General features: G+C 42.3%; 1 protein-coding gene across 2 annotated transcripts in view; it reads left to right on the top strand.

Moving 5' to 3' along the window:
• LOC100766898 (zinc finger protein 60) overlaps window positions 1-14,363 on the top strand; it is a 16,855-nt gene extending 2,492 nt beyond the window's left edge. The window contains exons 3-5 of one of the 2 annotated variants that reach the window (XM_035449229.1): window positions 319-441; window positions 2,372-2,470; window positions 11,190-14,363. In XM_035449229.1, the coding sequence (XP_035305120.1) occupies window positions 366-441; window positions 2,372-2,470; window positions 11,190-13,294 (2,280 nt within the window). In that variant the 5' untranslated portion in view covers window positions 319-365 and the 3' untranslated portion in view covers window positions 13,295-14,363. Of the gene's footprint in view, window positions 1-318; window positions 446-2,371; window positions 2,471-11,189 lie in introns of both variants that reach the window. The other variant, XM_027430480.2, reaches the window with a different exon arrangement.
• Window positions 14,364-14,965: the final 602 nt, after the last annotated feature.

The following is a 14,965-nucleotide window of genomic DNA, read 5'->3' as shown; positions in this document are numbered from 1 at the left end:
GAGCTTAGACACACACATCATCTTGAAGGCAGTCAGGTGCCTTGAACATTTCCATGGCTCCTTTCCCATTCTTGAGTCCTTTCCCTTGTTTCTCCATCTTTTTGTTTTGTTTTGTTTTGTTTTTGAGACAGGGTTTCTCTGTGGCTTTGGAGGCTGTCCAGGAACTAGCACTTGTAGACCAGGCTGGTCTTGAACTCACAGAGATCCACCTGCTTCTGCCTCCCTAGTGCTTGGATTAAAGGCGTGCGCCACCACCGCCCAGCTGTTTCTCCAACTTGAATGCTTCCCCATTTCACTCTGCTGTGTCTGTGGTTTCAGGGCGCAGTGACATTTGGGGATGTGGCTGTTGACTTCTCTGAGGAGGAATGGGCCTGCCTGGATTCTGCTCAGAGGGCCTTCTACAGGGACCTGATGTTGGAGACCTACAGCAACCTGGTCACAGTGGGTAAGGCCATCTGTCCCCAGGAGTGGGGGACGTGTCCTCTACACTGTTGGCTTTCCTCACTCTGAGTGTAAAGACAGGGCCATCTTTCCTGTGGTAGCTGCAGCTGGGCTTGGTGACCCATTCCAGTCATTCCTTCACTCAGAAGGCTGAAGAAGGAACACTGCTGTGAGTTCAAGGTCACCCTCAGATACATAGTGAGTTCCAGGATAACCTTGCCTACAGGGTGAGGCCCAGTTTCACACAAAACAAAATAAATAAACTAAATGAAATAAATGAGGAAACAAATCAGCAAATAGAATTAAGGGCTACAGAGATAATTTGGTGTTTAAGAGAAGTAGGTCCTCTGCAAGAGGCTCCATTCCCAGGCCAACCAGTTAGCTCACAGCCATCTGTGACTCCAGTTGCAGGGGATCTGGTGCGATCTTGTGGCCTCCATGGGGACCGTGCATGCATACGGTACTCAGATGTACATGTGGACAGACCCATGGGCATAAAATAAAATCAATTTAAATTGATAGAATTGTAAAGCTGTAGCTGTAGCGCCTCCTTCCCAAGGGAATAATGTGGTATTTCCTTGGTTGAGACAGGAACTTCATAGAGCACCTGTTGTTTGTCCAGATCCTCTCAGTGAGTTCTGGGTTCAGAGAGAGACCCTGTCTCAAAAACAAAAGTGGGGAGCCATCAAAGATGACCCCTCACACTGCTCTCTGGCCTGTACACACACACACACACACACACACACACGCACGTGTGCCTACACACACTTGTGCCTAGACCCTCATAAAAACATAGGCACACTATCCATGCATGCATGCACAACTAAATAAAAGAGCCTTTATGATTTACTTAGTAATGGATCACTAGAATCGATTCAAAACAGAAGTGGAGCCATTCTGTTTCCTCAGTGAGCACTTTCTTCACATGCTTTGGTGTGGATGCTTCAGGCGGTGAGTTTGTCATTTCGTTGAGCATATCTGTACGCAGGAGGTGTACATGTGAAAAAAGGCAGCGTAAGTAACAGTATAGCAATTTTTATTGCTGGGGACGTAAGTCAATGGTAGAGCACTTGCCCAGCATGCTCAAGGACCTAGTTCCATCCCCAGCATTGCTAAGTAATAAATGGAAATTAAAAAAAAAATTTTGTGTTACTATGGGTCAGAAAATATTCAAAGTGTTTGGATATACTATTTCATCTAAGTATCAACCCTATCCAATAGATATCATCAACTCAATCTAAATTTTATTATTTATTATTATTATTATTAATTGCTTTTTTAAGGCCAGATCTCATGTAGCTCAGGCTGACTTTAGACTTACCTTGAAACTAAAGCCAGCCTTGAACTTCTGATAACCCTGCTTGCACTTCCCAAGTGTTGTGATTACATGTATGTTCAGATGGGAACATTGCACATAGAATCTAGGGGGACTTGCCTAAATAAATGGCCTAACTAGTGAGCTGCAGAGATGGGGTTTACATGAGACAGTGTAGCCTAAGGGTTCTTGTTCTTACCCAGGATGTATACTTTCCTCTTATATGACAAGCCCTGATCTGTATTTAAATGAGATTAGCCTCCTTCCCATTTTCCCCGGGACAAGAGTCTTGCTATGTAGCACAGATTGGTCTAGCTCGTTCCCCCAGCTGTTGGGCTTACAGGCATGATCCACTATGCCAAGCTGTGTAGACCTTTATAATAAATAAGTCTGTATTTTTAGAGATCTGCACAGGCAGCTCATGGTGGGACATACTCTTAATCCCAGCATTTGGGAGGCAGAGGCAGGCAGATCAAGGTTAATTCAAGGCCAGCCTGGTCTACATATCAAATTCCCACACCTATCGGTATAATTAGAGAGACCCAGTTTCAAAGAAACCAAAAAGATTACCACATGTGTCCTTTTTTTTTTTTTTTTTTTTTCCTTTCTTTTAAGTGGGAAGCTCCATTTCCAAACCTGATCTGATCACCTTATTAGAGCAAGAGAGAGAGCCCTGGATGGTGGTGAAGGAAGGCACAAACAGGCCCAGCCCAGGTGAGTAAGAGGAAGAGGGGGCTCCAGCATGGGCAGACACAGCATGTGGTCAGAGAGTCAACCTGACAGTGGGTTGACACACTTCCTTCAGAGTGCCAAGACCTGTTGAAGAACACGGCTGAGACCTGGGAAGGACGTCACGGTCATAGCAAATGCTGTCACAGGGGCTTCGAGTTCATGAGTCACTAAGTTGTTCTCATCTTCCTCCCTCTTGCTGGAGCAGTTACCCTCTTTCTGTCATTTTTAATGTATTTTATTATTGGTTGTGTGTGTGCACATGTGTGCAGGTTCCCAAAGAGGCCATAAGAGAGTGTCAGATGCCCTGCTCGTACTCAAACCCAGGTCCTCTGGAAGAGCCATCTTAATGGCTGATCCAATGATAAGATACTTTGAACACCAGTGAACACAGTACTCCAATGAGGCATAGCAAACATTTTAATTCTGTATCTTCAGTCACTCTAATCAAGGCATGATGGTATAGCCTATGCTTCTCACTGGGAGAGGCAGATCTCTTGTGTTGCTAACACTCAGCCTAGTTTACCTGTCAAGCTCTAGGCAAATGAGAGACCCTGACTCAAAAAGAGGAGACGGACAGGCCAATGGGACAGCATGTGAGTGCACTCTCAACCCAGCCTTCTGCCCAGCTTTGCATGGGGCCTGTGGTGATGCCTCCTGACCACATTTGGGACTAACTGGAACCCAAGCCTCTGGGTTTACCCATGAGAAAGTTTTTCTTAATTAAGTCATTTGAATCGAGAAGACCCACCTTAAATCTGGGCCCCGCCTTCTGGTGGCCGCCTGTGCAAAGGGTGTGAGAGAAGGAAGGCCTTGCCTTTTGCCTGCTTCCCTCACTCTGCTGGCAAGTCCATTCCTTCACTGGCAGGAGAGCCTGCCTCTTCAGAGTCCAGCATGTACCTCAGGCCTGTGGGGACATCCAGCCTCAAGGCGTGAACAGAGTGAACAACCACTGGATTCTTGCACTTTGTGTTGTTAGACAGGCAGTGTTGGGCTTGCTGGACCACAGCCTGTAAGCCACTCTCATAAGTCCATATATATAGAATGATCACTTCTGTTCCTCTAGAGAACCCTGACTAACAAGGGCACTTATCTGTAATGCCAGGGTTGGGGAGGTGGAAGCAGGAAGATGAGAACTTCAAAGTTATCCTCAGCTGCGTACTGAGCTTGAGGCCAGCCTAGGTGACAGACCATCTCAAAACATAGATGGGCTGGAGAGCTGGTACAGTGGTTAAGAGCACTTGCTGCTCATACAGAGGCCCCAGGCTTTGCTTCCATTACCCACTGGGTTTCTAGCTCCCACATGGAGGCTTGCAACTGCCTGTACCTCTAATTCCAAGTGATCTGGTCCTCTTTTTTTTTGGCTTCCTTGGGCACCAGGCATGCAAATTTTATATACGCATACATGCAGGCACTCACAGAAACATGTAAAAATGAAAATCATCATTAAAAAATAAAAAATTCAACCAAATTACCACCTCACCACAGCCTCTCCCAAGAAAACAGCTTTAAAAAATATCTAAATGTACTGACTATAAACGGTTTTCCTTGTGTCCTGTGTTTATGTATACAACTACATTTTTAAACACTTTTTTGAACTGTTTGATTGTGAGTCATTGATTTGATAGTTGATACCAAGTATTTCATGCCTGCCCTAGTAAGGTATTATCCACAATGCCTTTCCGTCAATCCTAATTAATCTAAAACACCCTATTACTCTCGTACTAATAACACTATCTTTTCAGGAGGATCTCCAGAGGGAGTTTTCTTTATGGGTTTTCCATTTTAAATAACATTATGGGGTTGATTTTGGCTTTTTGGACTTTTAGTGTTCAACTTCTTTTTTTTTTTTAAGATTTTATTTATTTATTATGTATACAACATTCTGCTTCCATGTCTATCTGCACACCAGAAGAGGGCACCAGATCTCATAACGGATGGTTGTGAGCCACCATGTGGTTGCTGGGAATTGAACTCAGGACCTCTGGAAGAGCAGTCGGTGCTCTTAACCTCTGAGCCATCTCTCTAGCCAAGGTTTCAGGTTCTTGATCACTCAACCAGTGTTAGGAATGAGTTCCGTCTCATGGAGTGGGCCTTAATCAAATCACATATTGATTCTTTACTCCCGCAAACTTTGTGCCGCTGCGGGCATGATATAGCTTGCAAAAAAAAAAAAAAAAAAAAGACTACATTCAAGGGTTTGTGGCTGGCTTGGTGTTTAATTTTCTCTTCTGGTAGTATGTAGAATATCATTCTGTACCAAAGACACTGGAAATATGGGCGGATGCTGTGTTCATTAAGCTATGTAGGTGTTGTCCTCAGCTTTGTGGTCTTACCATCAGTTTGTGGCAACAGCCTGCATTGTTTGGGGTTCCCCATTGTACCCCTCTGGCCAACAGGTCAGTTAGGTGTAAGCCAACTCTGGCACTGGAAGCCTCATTTGGTGACAAGAGATGATCAGTTGGGGTTTTGTCTCCCCATTATTTGTCTACTTCAGTTAGTTAGCCTTCATATATGTGTATATTTTAGGAAGTTTCTACTGTATTAGATTTCCATACTAGCCCTCAATTGGCCCTAAAGTTGAAGTACCTCTCCTCATATTTCCTCCCTCCCCCCCTTTCCATTTGATCCTCTCATTCCAACTCTCCATCCATCCATAACTGTCTATTTGCCTTTTCTAATGAAATCTATACCCCCAAACCCTTCGGTTCTATGTAGTGTGGCTTTATTGATTTAACAGCTATTATCATAGAAGTAAATACATACCATCATACCATACCATTTTTGTCTTTCTGGACCTATAATACCCTACTCATAATGTTTTTTGTTTTTTGTTTTTTTTTTTTCATAGTTCCATCCATTTACTTTTGAATTTCATGATTTCATTTGTTTGTTTGTTTTGAGACAGGATTTCTCTGTATAACAGCTCTGGGTGTCTTGGAACTCTCTTTGTAAACCAGGCTGATCTCGAACTCACAGAGGTCCACCTGCCTCTGCCTCCTGAGATTAAAGATGTGTGCCACCACCATGTGGCATGATTCCACTTTTTTAATAGCTGAGAAATACTGTGCTATGTAAATGCGCCCCATTTTTATTATCCATACTTCTTTTTTTTTTTAAAAAAAGATTTTATTTATTATGTAGACAACATTCTGCTTCCATGTATACCTGCACACCAGAAGAGGGCACCAGATCTCATAACGGATGGCTGTGAGCCACCATGTGGTTGCTGGGAATTGAACTCAGGACCTCTGGAAGAGCAGTCGGTGCTCTTAACCTCTGAGCCATCTCTCCGGCCCCTATTATCCATACTTCTGTTGAAGGACATCTAGGTTGTTTCCAATTTCTGGCTACTAACAATAGAGCAGCAATAGCCATGTTTGAGTAAGTGTCTCTGGTCGGATGAAGTCCTTTGGCTATATGCCCAGTGGGAGAGCCGGATCTGGAGGTAGATTGATGCTGACCTTCCCGAGGACCCACAACACAGGTTTCCATAGTAGCTGGAAACGTTTGCACTCCCACCAGCAGTGGCTGCGTGTTCTGCTTGCTCCACATACTGCCCCCATGAGTGGTCCTGTGTTTTATTGATCTTAGCATCCTGACTGTGTAAGATGAAAGCTCAAAGTAATTTTGATTTGCATTTCCCTGATGGCCAAGGATGTTGAACGCTTTTTTAAGTGTTTCTCAGCCACTTGCGTTTCCTCTTTTGATACTTCTCTGTTTAGACCTGCACCCCATTTTTAAATTGGGTTATTTGGTTTTTTTATGTCTAGTTTTTTTGAGTTCTTTCTATGTTTTCGATATTAGCCCTCTATCAGGTTTGTAGTTGATAAGCTTTTCCCAGCCTGTAGGCTGCCGCTTTGAGTGACAGTGTCCTCTGATGTGCAGAAGCCTTTCAGTTTCATAAGGCCCCGTGGATTACTTGTTGGCCTTTTTGCCTGTGCTAATGGTGTTCTCTTCACTAAATCTTTTCCTGTGCTGATGAGTTCAAGGCCACCCCCCCACTTTCTCTTCTATCAGGTTCAGTGTATCTGCTTTTATAGTAAGGTCTTTGAGTCATTTGGAGTTTTGTGCAGGGTGGTTAAGTATGGATCTATTTGCATTCTTGTACATGCTGCTGTCATTTTTGACCAGCACCATTTGTTAAAGATGCTGTCTTTTTTCCAGTATGAATTTCTGGCTTCTTTATCAACAACCCGGTGTCCATGGGTATGTGGGTTGATGTCTAGGTCTTCAATTTGATTCCCTTGATTCCTTGTCTGGTGTTTTTTAACATTTTATTTATTTATTATGTATACGGTCTTCTGCCTGCATGCCAGCAGAGGGCACCAGATCTCGTTCAAGGTGGTTGTGAGCCACCATGTGGTAGCTGGGAATTGAACTCTGGAAGAACAGTCAGTACTCTTAACTGCTGAGCCATCTCTCCAGCCCAATTTGTCTGTCTTTATGTCAGTGTCAAACTGTTGTTACTATAGCTCTATACTACCAACTTGAGATTGGGGATGGTGATACCTCCTATAGTTCTCTTATTATTCAGGATTTCTGTTTCTCTCTCTCTCTCTCTCTCTCTCTCTCTCTCTCTCTCTCTCTCTCTTCTCTGTTGTTATCCTGGGTTTTTTGTGTTCACATAAGAAGATGAAAGTTGGCTTTTTTTTTTTTTTTTTTTTTTTTGGTTTTTTGGAGACAGGGTTTCTCTGTGGCTTTGGAGGCTGTCCTGGAACTCGCTCTTGTAGACCAGGCTGGTCTTGAATGAAAGTTGGCTTCTTATTATCTGTAAATAATTAATTGTGATATTTTGAAGATGATTTCACTGAACTTATAGCTTGCTTGTGGTGTAATGGTCATGTTTACTATATTAGCTCTGCCAAGCCATTAGCATGGGAGAGCTTTCCCATGTTTTATGTTTTTATCATACAAGTCTTTCAGTTCCTTGGTTAGAGTTACCTCAAGATATTGTATATTAGTTGAGGCTATTGTGGTGAAAGGTGTTATTTCCCTGATTTTTTTTTTTTTCTCTTTCTCAGTCCGTTTGTCGTTTGTACGTAGGTGGTGTCTTAGGGTTTGTATTGCTATAGGAGACACTGTGCCCATGGCAACTCTCATAAAGGAAAACATTTAATTGAGGTGGTGGCTTTCAGTTTCAGAGGCTCAGTGCATTACAGTCATGGTGGGACATGCAGCTGGGAGTATGGCAGTGTGCATGGTAGCTGAGAGTTCTACAACTACCTGCAGGTAACAAGAATTGAACTGAGACACTGGGTGTGCCTTGAACATAAATGAGATCTCACAGCTCACCCCATAATGACACAGTTCCTCCAATGAGGCCACCCCCAGGCCAACAAAGACACACCTCCTAATAGTGCCACTCCCTTTGGGGACCGGTTACCAATTATTGTGAGTTGGATGTGTTTATCAGCTGTAGGAGTTCCCTGATGGAATCTTCGGGGTCACTTATGTATACTGTTGTATCATCTGCAAATTAATATACTTTGACCTCAGTTTGAATGCCCTTGATCTCCTTCAATTGTCTCTTATTTTTCTAGCAAACATTTCAAGGACTCTAGTGAATAGCTATGGAGAGAGTGGACAACCTTGTCTTGTTCTGGACTTTGTGGAATTGCTTTGAATTCCTTTGTATTTAAGTTGATGCTGGCCCTGGGATTGCCGTACACTGTTTTTTTATGTTGAAATATGTTCCTTGTATTCCTAGCCTCAAACTCAGAGATCACCCTGTTTCTGCCTCCCAAGTGCTGGGATTAAAGGTGTGTGCCACCACCCGGCCCTCCAGGACTCTTTTTTTTTTTTTCTTATTTTTTTTTTTTTATTAGTTCAAATTAGGAACAAGCTTGCTTCACATGTCAGTCCATTCTCCCTCTCCCTCCCCTCCCCGCCTCCAGGACTCTCATCATGGGGCAGTGTTGAATGTTGTCAAAGACCTTTTCTGCAGATAATGAGATGATCCTGTGGCCTTTGTCTTTCAGTTTTATAAGGTGGATTGTATTTCTCAATTTGCGTATGTTGAATAATCCCTTCCTCTCTGGGATGAAGCCTGCTTGATCATGGTGGGTGATCTTTTTTGATCATTTGCAAGTATTTTATTGAGAACTTTTGCATCTATATTCATTAAGGAAATGTGTCTATAGTTTGTTGGGTCTTTATGAGATTTTGGTATCAGAGTGCCTATGGCCTCAAAAAAAAAAAAAAAAAAAACTGGACTGTGCTCCTTCTGTGTTTATTTTGAGGAGTAATTTGAGGTATATTGGCCTGAACTCTTCTGTGAAAGTCTGATAAAATTCTGCACTAAAACCACCTGGCCTTGGGCTTTTTTGGGGGGTGGGGTTGGAAGACTTTTAATGACTGATTCTCTTTCACCAGAGGCTATAGGTCTGTTTAAGTTGTTTACCTGTTCTTGTTCTAACTTTGGTAAGTGGTATGTACTGGGAAACTCATCCATTACTTTTAGATTTTCCAATTTGGTAGAGTAAAGCTTTTGTCTTATGTCCTACTGATTTGCTGGATTCCCTTTCTGTCTGTTTTTATGTCCTGCTTTTATCTCAAATACTGTTCATCGGATCTTCTTTTCTCTGCCTTTTGGGTAATTTGGCTAATGGTTTGGAACTCTTACTGACTTTCTCAAGAACCAACTCTTTGTTTCATTGGTTTTTTTTTTCTTATAGTTATTGTTTCTATTTTATTGATTTCAGTCCCGAGTTTATTTCTTAATTTTGTCTTTTTTTTGTTCTAGAGCTTTCAACTGTGGTGTTAAGTTGGCGTATAGATCCTCTCTAATTTCTTTATGTTGGTACATAGTTGTATGACATTTAATATTCTTTCTTTGTCCTGTACATTTAATGTCTTATTAATGTTTATGTGGTCCATTTATTTGGTGTTTTGTATGCTTCTTCTGCCTTGATAGGCATTATATTCTTTAGATTAGGGGGATTTTCTTGTGTGATTTTGTTGAAAATATCTCCCGTGCCTTTCGCCTGGGTCTCTTCTCCTTCCTCTGTTGTTATCCCTAGATTTGGTCTTTTCATGTGTTCCAGATCTCTTGGATGATCTATGCAGGAATGTTTTTAGCCTTACCATTTTCTTTGACTGAGGTATCTGTTTCTTCTATTCTGTCTTCAACGCCAGCATTTTCTCTAACATCTCTTGTTATTCTGTTCGTGAGGCTTGCCTCCGAGGTTCCTTTTCTAGTCCCCAACCTTTTCATTTCCAAATTTTCCTCAGTTTGGGTTTTCTTTATTGATTCTGTATCTACTTTCAGATCTTGTACTGTTTGAATCATATCTTCCCACCGTGTTTTCATAGATTTCTTTTGAGGCATTTCTTCTTTTCCTCTTTAACAACCTCTGTTATATTTATAAAGCCCATTTGAATGCATTTCTCTTGTTCTTCAGCTGTCTTGCAATACTCAGGTCCTGCTGTAGTAGGGGTGTTGGACTTTAGTGCAGACATACCACAGTGGTTGTCACTGTGTTTTTCCACTGGCAGCCAGGCATCTGGATTTGGGAAGATTGTAACTCTCGGTGCTGGTATCTGGTCTTGTCTTTGTTGGGTGAGTGTTTTGTTTCTTGGTTTCTGGTACCCTCTCTGGTTCTTCGGAGAGTGTGGGGCTGTGTTTTTGGTAGGGAATTCCTTTGGGATCCTGATAGGTGTGGCCACTGGGGTTCCAGGTAAAATGTGTTTCGAGGTATCGGGAGCTGACACTTAGTAATGGGGGGGGGTTGTTGAAGGGTCCCCTAGGAGGGAGGAAAGCAGTCATTCCACTAGGGTCTGCTTAGTCCCCTAGGAATGAGGTCAGAGAGTGAGGAGATGCTACAGGTAGTCTGCTACAGAGCTGGGTTTGGGACTGGGGATTGGCCTTGGAGGAGTGGAGAGAGGGGTGAAGATCTGCAGATTATTAACCTACTGTTTCCCTGCACTTGGTGACCTGTGGCTTTCCAGGGGATCTCTGGTGGAGTTGTGGGTTGGGATAAAGCAGTGACTGGGGAGAAGGAAGTTAGGGGGTTTGGATCTGAGTGACCAGCTATACGTGGGGACAGGGATGAAGGGCAGGCCGCAGCAGGTGGTCTGCTGTAGATCTAGGAATGAGACTGGGGATTAGGTTGGGAGGAAATGGGAGAATAGATAACCGTCTACAATTACCATACCAGTTTCCCTGGCCAGAGATCCTTAGTTTTCTTTAAAAGTCTAATGTATCATCTCCCCTTTCTTTCTCCCCGCCACACGCACACCCAGACAGACAGTCTCCCTATGTAGTTTGTCACCTCTGACTGCCTGTTACTGGGGTCATTGCCATTGTGGACCACCACCATCACCACCACAGACTTTTACTCCCTTCTTTTTTTTTTTTTTCTTTTTTTTACAATTCCAGGCCTTGACCAGTGTTTTTAATGCATGACAGATAGTTTGTTCAAAAACCACCAACTCCTGTGTATTTCCTATAGTATGCATAAAGCACCTAAGATTATTTTAGTACAGATTGTCTTAATCTCTTTAAGCAGACATGCTTTCTCATTTCCAACCTGTTCCGCAGTGTACTGTCTCGTATAAACCTCTCTCTCTCTCTCTCTCTCTCTCTTTGCTATTGGTGAGCTCAGAAAATACTGAGTTGGGCCATTGATTGAATGGATTTTGTCTGTGTTTGTGGTTTGTGTCACAGGAAAATAAAATAGTCTTGCTTTCCCATTTCTTTCAGATTTGGAGTCAGATTGTGAAGCTCAAAAACGATCTCCAGGCAATCATAATATAAATCCATCCAAAGAGAGCATAAAACATATAAGTAAAACTTCTGACCTCCAGGGCTCCAGTGTTAGTCATGGCCCCAACTCCAGGACATTCAAGGGACTACAGACTTGTCAAGCAGGAAACGATGAACAAGGAAACAAGGAAACAATGCCCTCTTACCCCAGACAGCGTCTGACTCACAACACAGAAAAGGCGTATGAATGTAAAGAATGTGGGCAGTACTTTGGTTGTAGTTCAACTCTTATTCAGCATCAGAGTGTTCATACTGAAGAGAGACCCTATGAATGTCAGGAATGTGGGAAAACCTTCAGACTCCACCAACAACTTACAAGACATCAGAAATCGCACAGTGGTGAGAAGCCTTTTGAATGCAAGGAGTGTGGGAAAACCTTCAGACTCCCCTACCTTCTTATAAGACATCAGACATCGCACAGTGCTGAGAGACCTTTTGAATGCAAGGAATGTGGTGAATCTTTCAAGCGTAAATCCAGTCTTTCGCAACATAGGGTTATTCATTCTGTTGTGAAACTATATGAATCTAATGAGTATGGAAAGGCCTCTAATTGTCAGTCAGACTTCATGGAACAACAGAAAACTCATTCTGGTGAGAAACCCTTGCAGTGTAAGGAATGCAAGAAGGCCTTCACTGTACTAGCAAAGCTCATCACTCGGACCAAGAACAAGCATCCTGGAGAGAAATCCTTTCATTGTAAACAGTGTGGCAAGGTACTCAGTAATGGCTTATACTTTGAGCAGCACCAGAGTGTTCAGACAGGTGAGAAACCCTTTGGGTGTAATGTGTGTGAGAAGGCGTCTAGGCTTCAGTCATACCTCTCTGAGCATCAGAAAACTCACACTGATGAGAAACCTTTCAAGTGTAAGCTGTGTGGGTCAGCCTTCAGACGTAAGTACCACCTTACTGAACATCAGGGCATTCATACCGATGAGAAACCCTATCAGTGCAAGGACTGTGGGAAATACTTTCGTCGACGTTCGAATTTTACTGTGCATCAGAGTATCCACACTAATGTGAAACCTTTCAAGTGTAAACTCTGTGGGGCAGCCTTCAGACTTCAGTCTCTACTTACCCAACATCACAGAATTCATACCGATGAGAGACCTTACCATTGCAAAGAATGTGGGAAAAACTTCCGTCGACGTTCAAATTTTACTGAGCATCAGAGTATCCACTCTGGAAAGAAACCCTTTGAGTGTAAGCAATGTGGGAAAGTCTTCAGACTTAATATCCATCTCATTCGCCACCAGAGATTTCATAGTGGCGAGAGAGCTTTTGAATGTACGGAGTGTGGAGAGGCCTTTCGTCTTCGTGCCCACCTTAAGAGCCATAAAATAATTCATTCAAATGAAAAACTGTTTGAATGTGAGGAATGTGGGAAGTCCTTCAAGCGTGTCTCCACCCTTGTCCAACATAGGAATATTCATGCTGGTGTGAAACCATTTGAATGCAACGAGTGTGGGAAAGCCTTTAATCGGCGCTCAAACCTCACACAACATCAGAAAATTCATTCTGGTGAGAGACCCTTTCAGTGCAAGCATTGTGGGAAGGCCTTCACTGTTCTGGCACAGCTCACTCGCCACCAGAACATTCATACTGGAAAGAAATCATTTGAATGTGAGCAGTGTGGGTCAGCTTTCAGACTTCATTACCAACTTACTCAGCATCAGAAAATCCATACTGATATCAAACCCTATCAGTGCAAGGTATGTGGGAAAGGCTTTGTTCGTGGTACAGGCCTTAGAATTCATGAGAAAACCCATACCGGTGATAAGCCCTTTCTATGTAAGGAATGTGGGAAGTCCTTCCGAATTCAGACGGAACTTACCCAACATCAGAGAACTCATACTGATATCAAACCCTACCAGTGCAAGCAATGTGGAAAGGGCTTTGCTCGTGGTAGAGGACTTCGACTTCACGAGAAAATCCACACTGGTGAGAAGCCCTTTCGGTGTTCAGAATGCAGGCAAACCTTTCGATATCATTACCAATTTCTTGGACATGTTAGAATGCATGCTGGCAAGAATCCTTATGAATGAAAGAATGTGGGAGCTACGTTACTCGTGATGGATACCTTAAAGCACATCAGAGAATCCACACTGGTGAGGAACCTTACCAATGTTAAAAATGTGAAAAGCCCTTTAGTTGAAAATCAAGCTTAGTTTGGCATGCTTAAGTTCATATTAGTCAAAAGCCTTATGGATGTAAAGAATGTGGAAAGGCCTTTAGCATTGAGTCTAAGCTAGTTAGTTGTATATCAGAGAATTCATTATGGTTAAAAAAAAAAAACATTAATGGAAGAATTGTGGGGAAATAATCTAGATTTAGTTGCGTCTTCATAAGCACAGTGGATAAATCATTCTGGTATCAAACCCTGTCACTGTAAAGTAGACTTCAATTGGAGCTCAGACCTTCAACATAAAGAAATCCATGCTGGTGTGAAACCCTATGAATGCAAGGAATGTGGAATTCATAGAATTAACTTCTCTAAAACCTCATGAGAGAGTCCATATAGATCTGAAACCTCATGAATGTAAAGAATGGGAAATCCTTTATTGTAAATGGCAAGTTTATGCTACAACAGAAAATACCCACTCCCCAGGAGTCCTGTGCATGTAAAGACTATAAACAATTCTGTGTATCAGAGTACTCGTACTGGCAAGACTGCAACGGAAAAGTATGTGGAAAGAACTTTAATTTGCCCTAGAATGAAATGTCAAGGATCCTTGATATCAAGGATCTCTCTGCAAATGAGAATGCGGGAAGTTTGTCTGTCATGGGTGATGCTCTGTTGAGAATTGTGTGTGAATGTCAGAAGTATAGGACGGCCATCATGTTCTTGATTCACTCTCGTCTTGTTCATTGTATAAACATAATTCCCATAATCCCTCAAACACTACTCTCCCAGGACAGTCGACTTAGAGAGAGCTGTTATTGGAACTAGGTTTATCTGAGGCTCCTTCCTTGTCACCACTCATGTTCCATGGCTCCTGTCATAGTCGACTGAACATTTACTTTCTTTGTGTATAATTTGTTAGTGGCAAGCACAGTACCGGCCAAAGTTGTGGGGGGAAAGGGTCGTTATAAATAATAAAAATCTTGAAAGAATATTTGGCTCATTCCCATGTTTTGTAAAATAGCTTTTATATTGTTCTCCATTTATTGGCATTACTGTAACTCATATGAGAGGCAAAAGTGTATTGCAGATAGTTTAGGAAAAAATGCATTCATCCACTGTTAAATTTAAAAGAACATTTTTGGATAAAATCTGGTGGATGAAAAGGAACAAAGAAGGATCTTTATTGTAAATCCATTACTTAAATATTTGTGTGGAGATGTTCAAAACAGCTGTTCTGAAATAAGTCCTTTTCAAAGGAGTTAAACCCATAAATATTTGAGAGGGTAATACCCTGTAATTTATGCTCTCTGCCCTGATGTAAAGATAAACTATACATTTGTGACAGGGCAAGAATTTGTCTTCTTTGATGGAGACTTGTGGAAAATTACCCAAAACTGTACTCAGAGCCTGAGGTCCAGATGCCCCTGCTAATTTATCTTGACTTACATTAAACTATCTGTACGTACAAACATCTCCGTCCACATAAATGCTTATCTTGGCTTCTGTTAATCTGCCTGCTTGGGCAAAAGCTCCCCATTCAGCTGTTGAGCAGGATGACAGGACGTGGTTTTTGCTCTAATTGCTTGGAACT

Source organism: Cricetulus griseus, chromosome 9 (assembly GCF_003668045.3).
Source record: "Cricetulus griseus strain 17A/GY chromosome 9, alternate assembly CriGri-PICRH-1.0, whole genome shotgun sequence".
NCBI lineage: Eukaryota > Metazoa > Chordata > Mammalia > Rodentia > Cricetidae > Cricetulus > Cricetulus griseus.
Note: the sequence above shows the minus strand (reverse complement) of the source record. Positions and strands in the feature narration are given on the sequence as shown.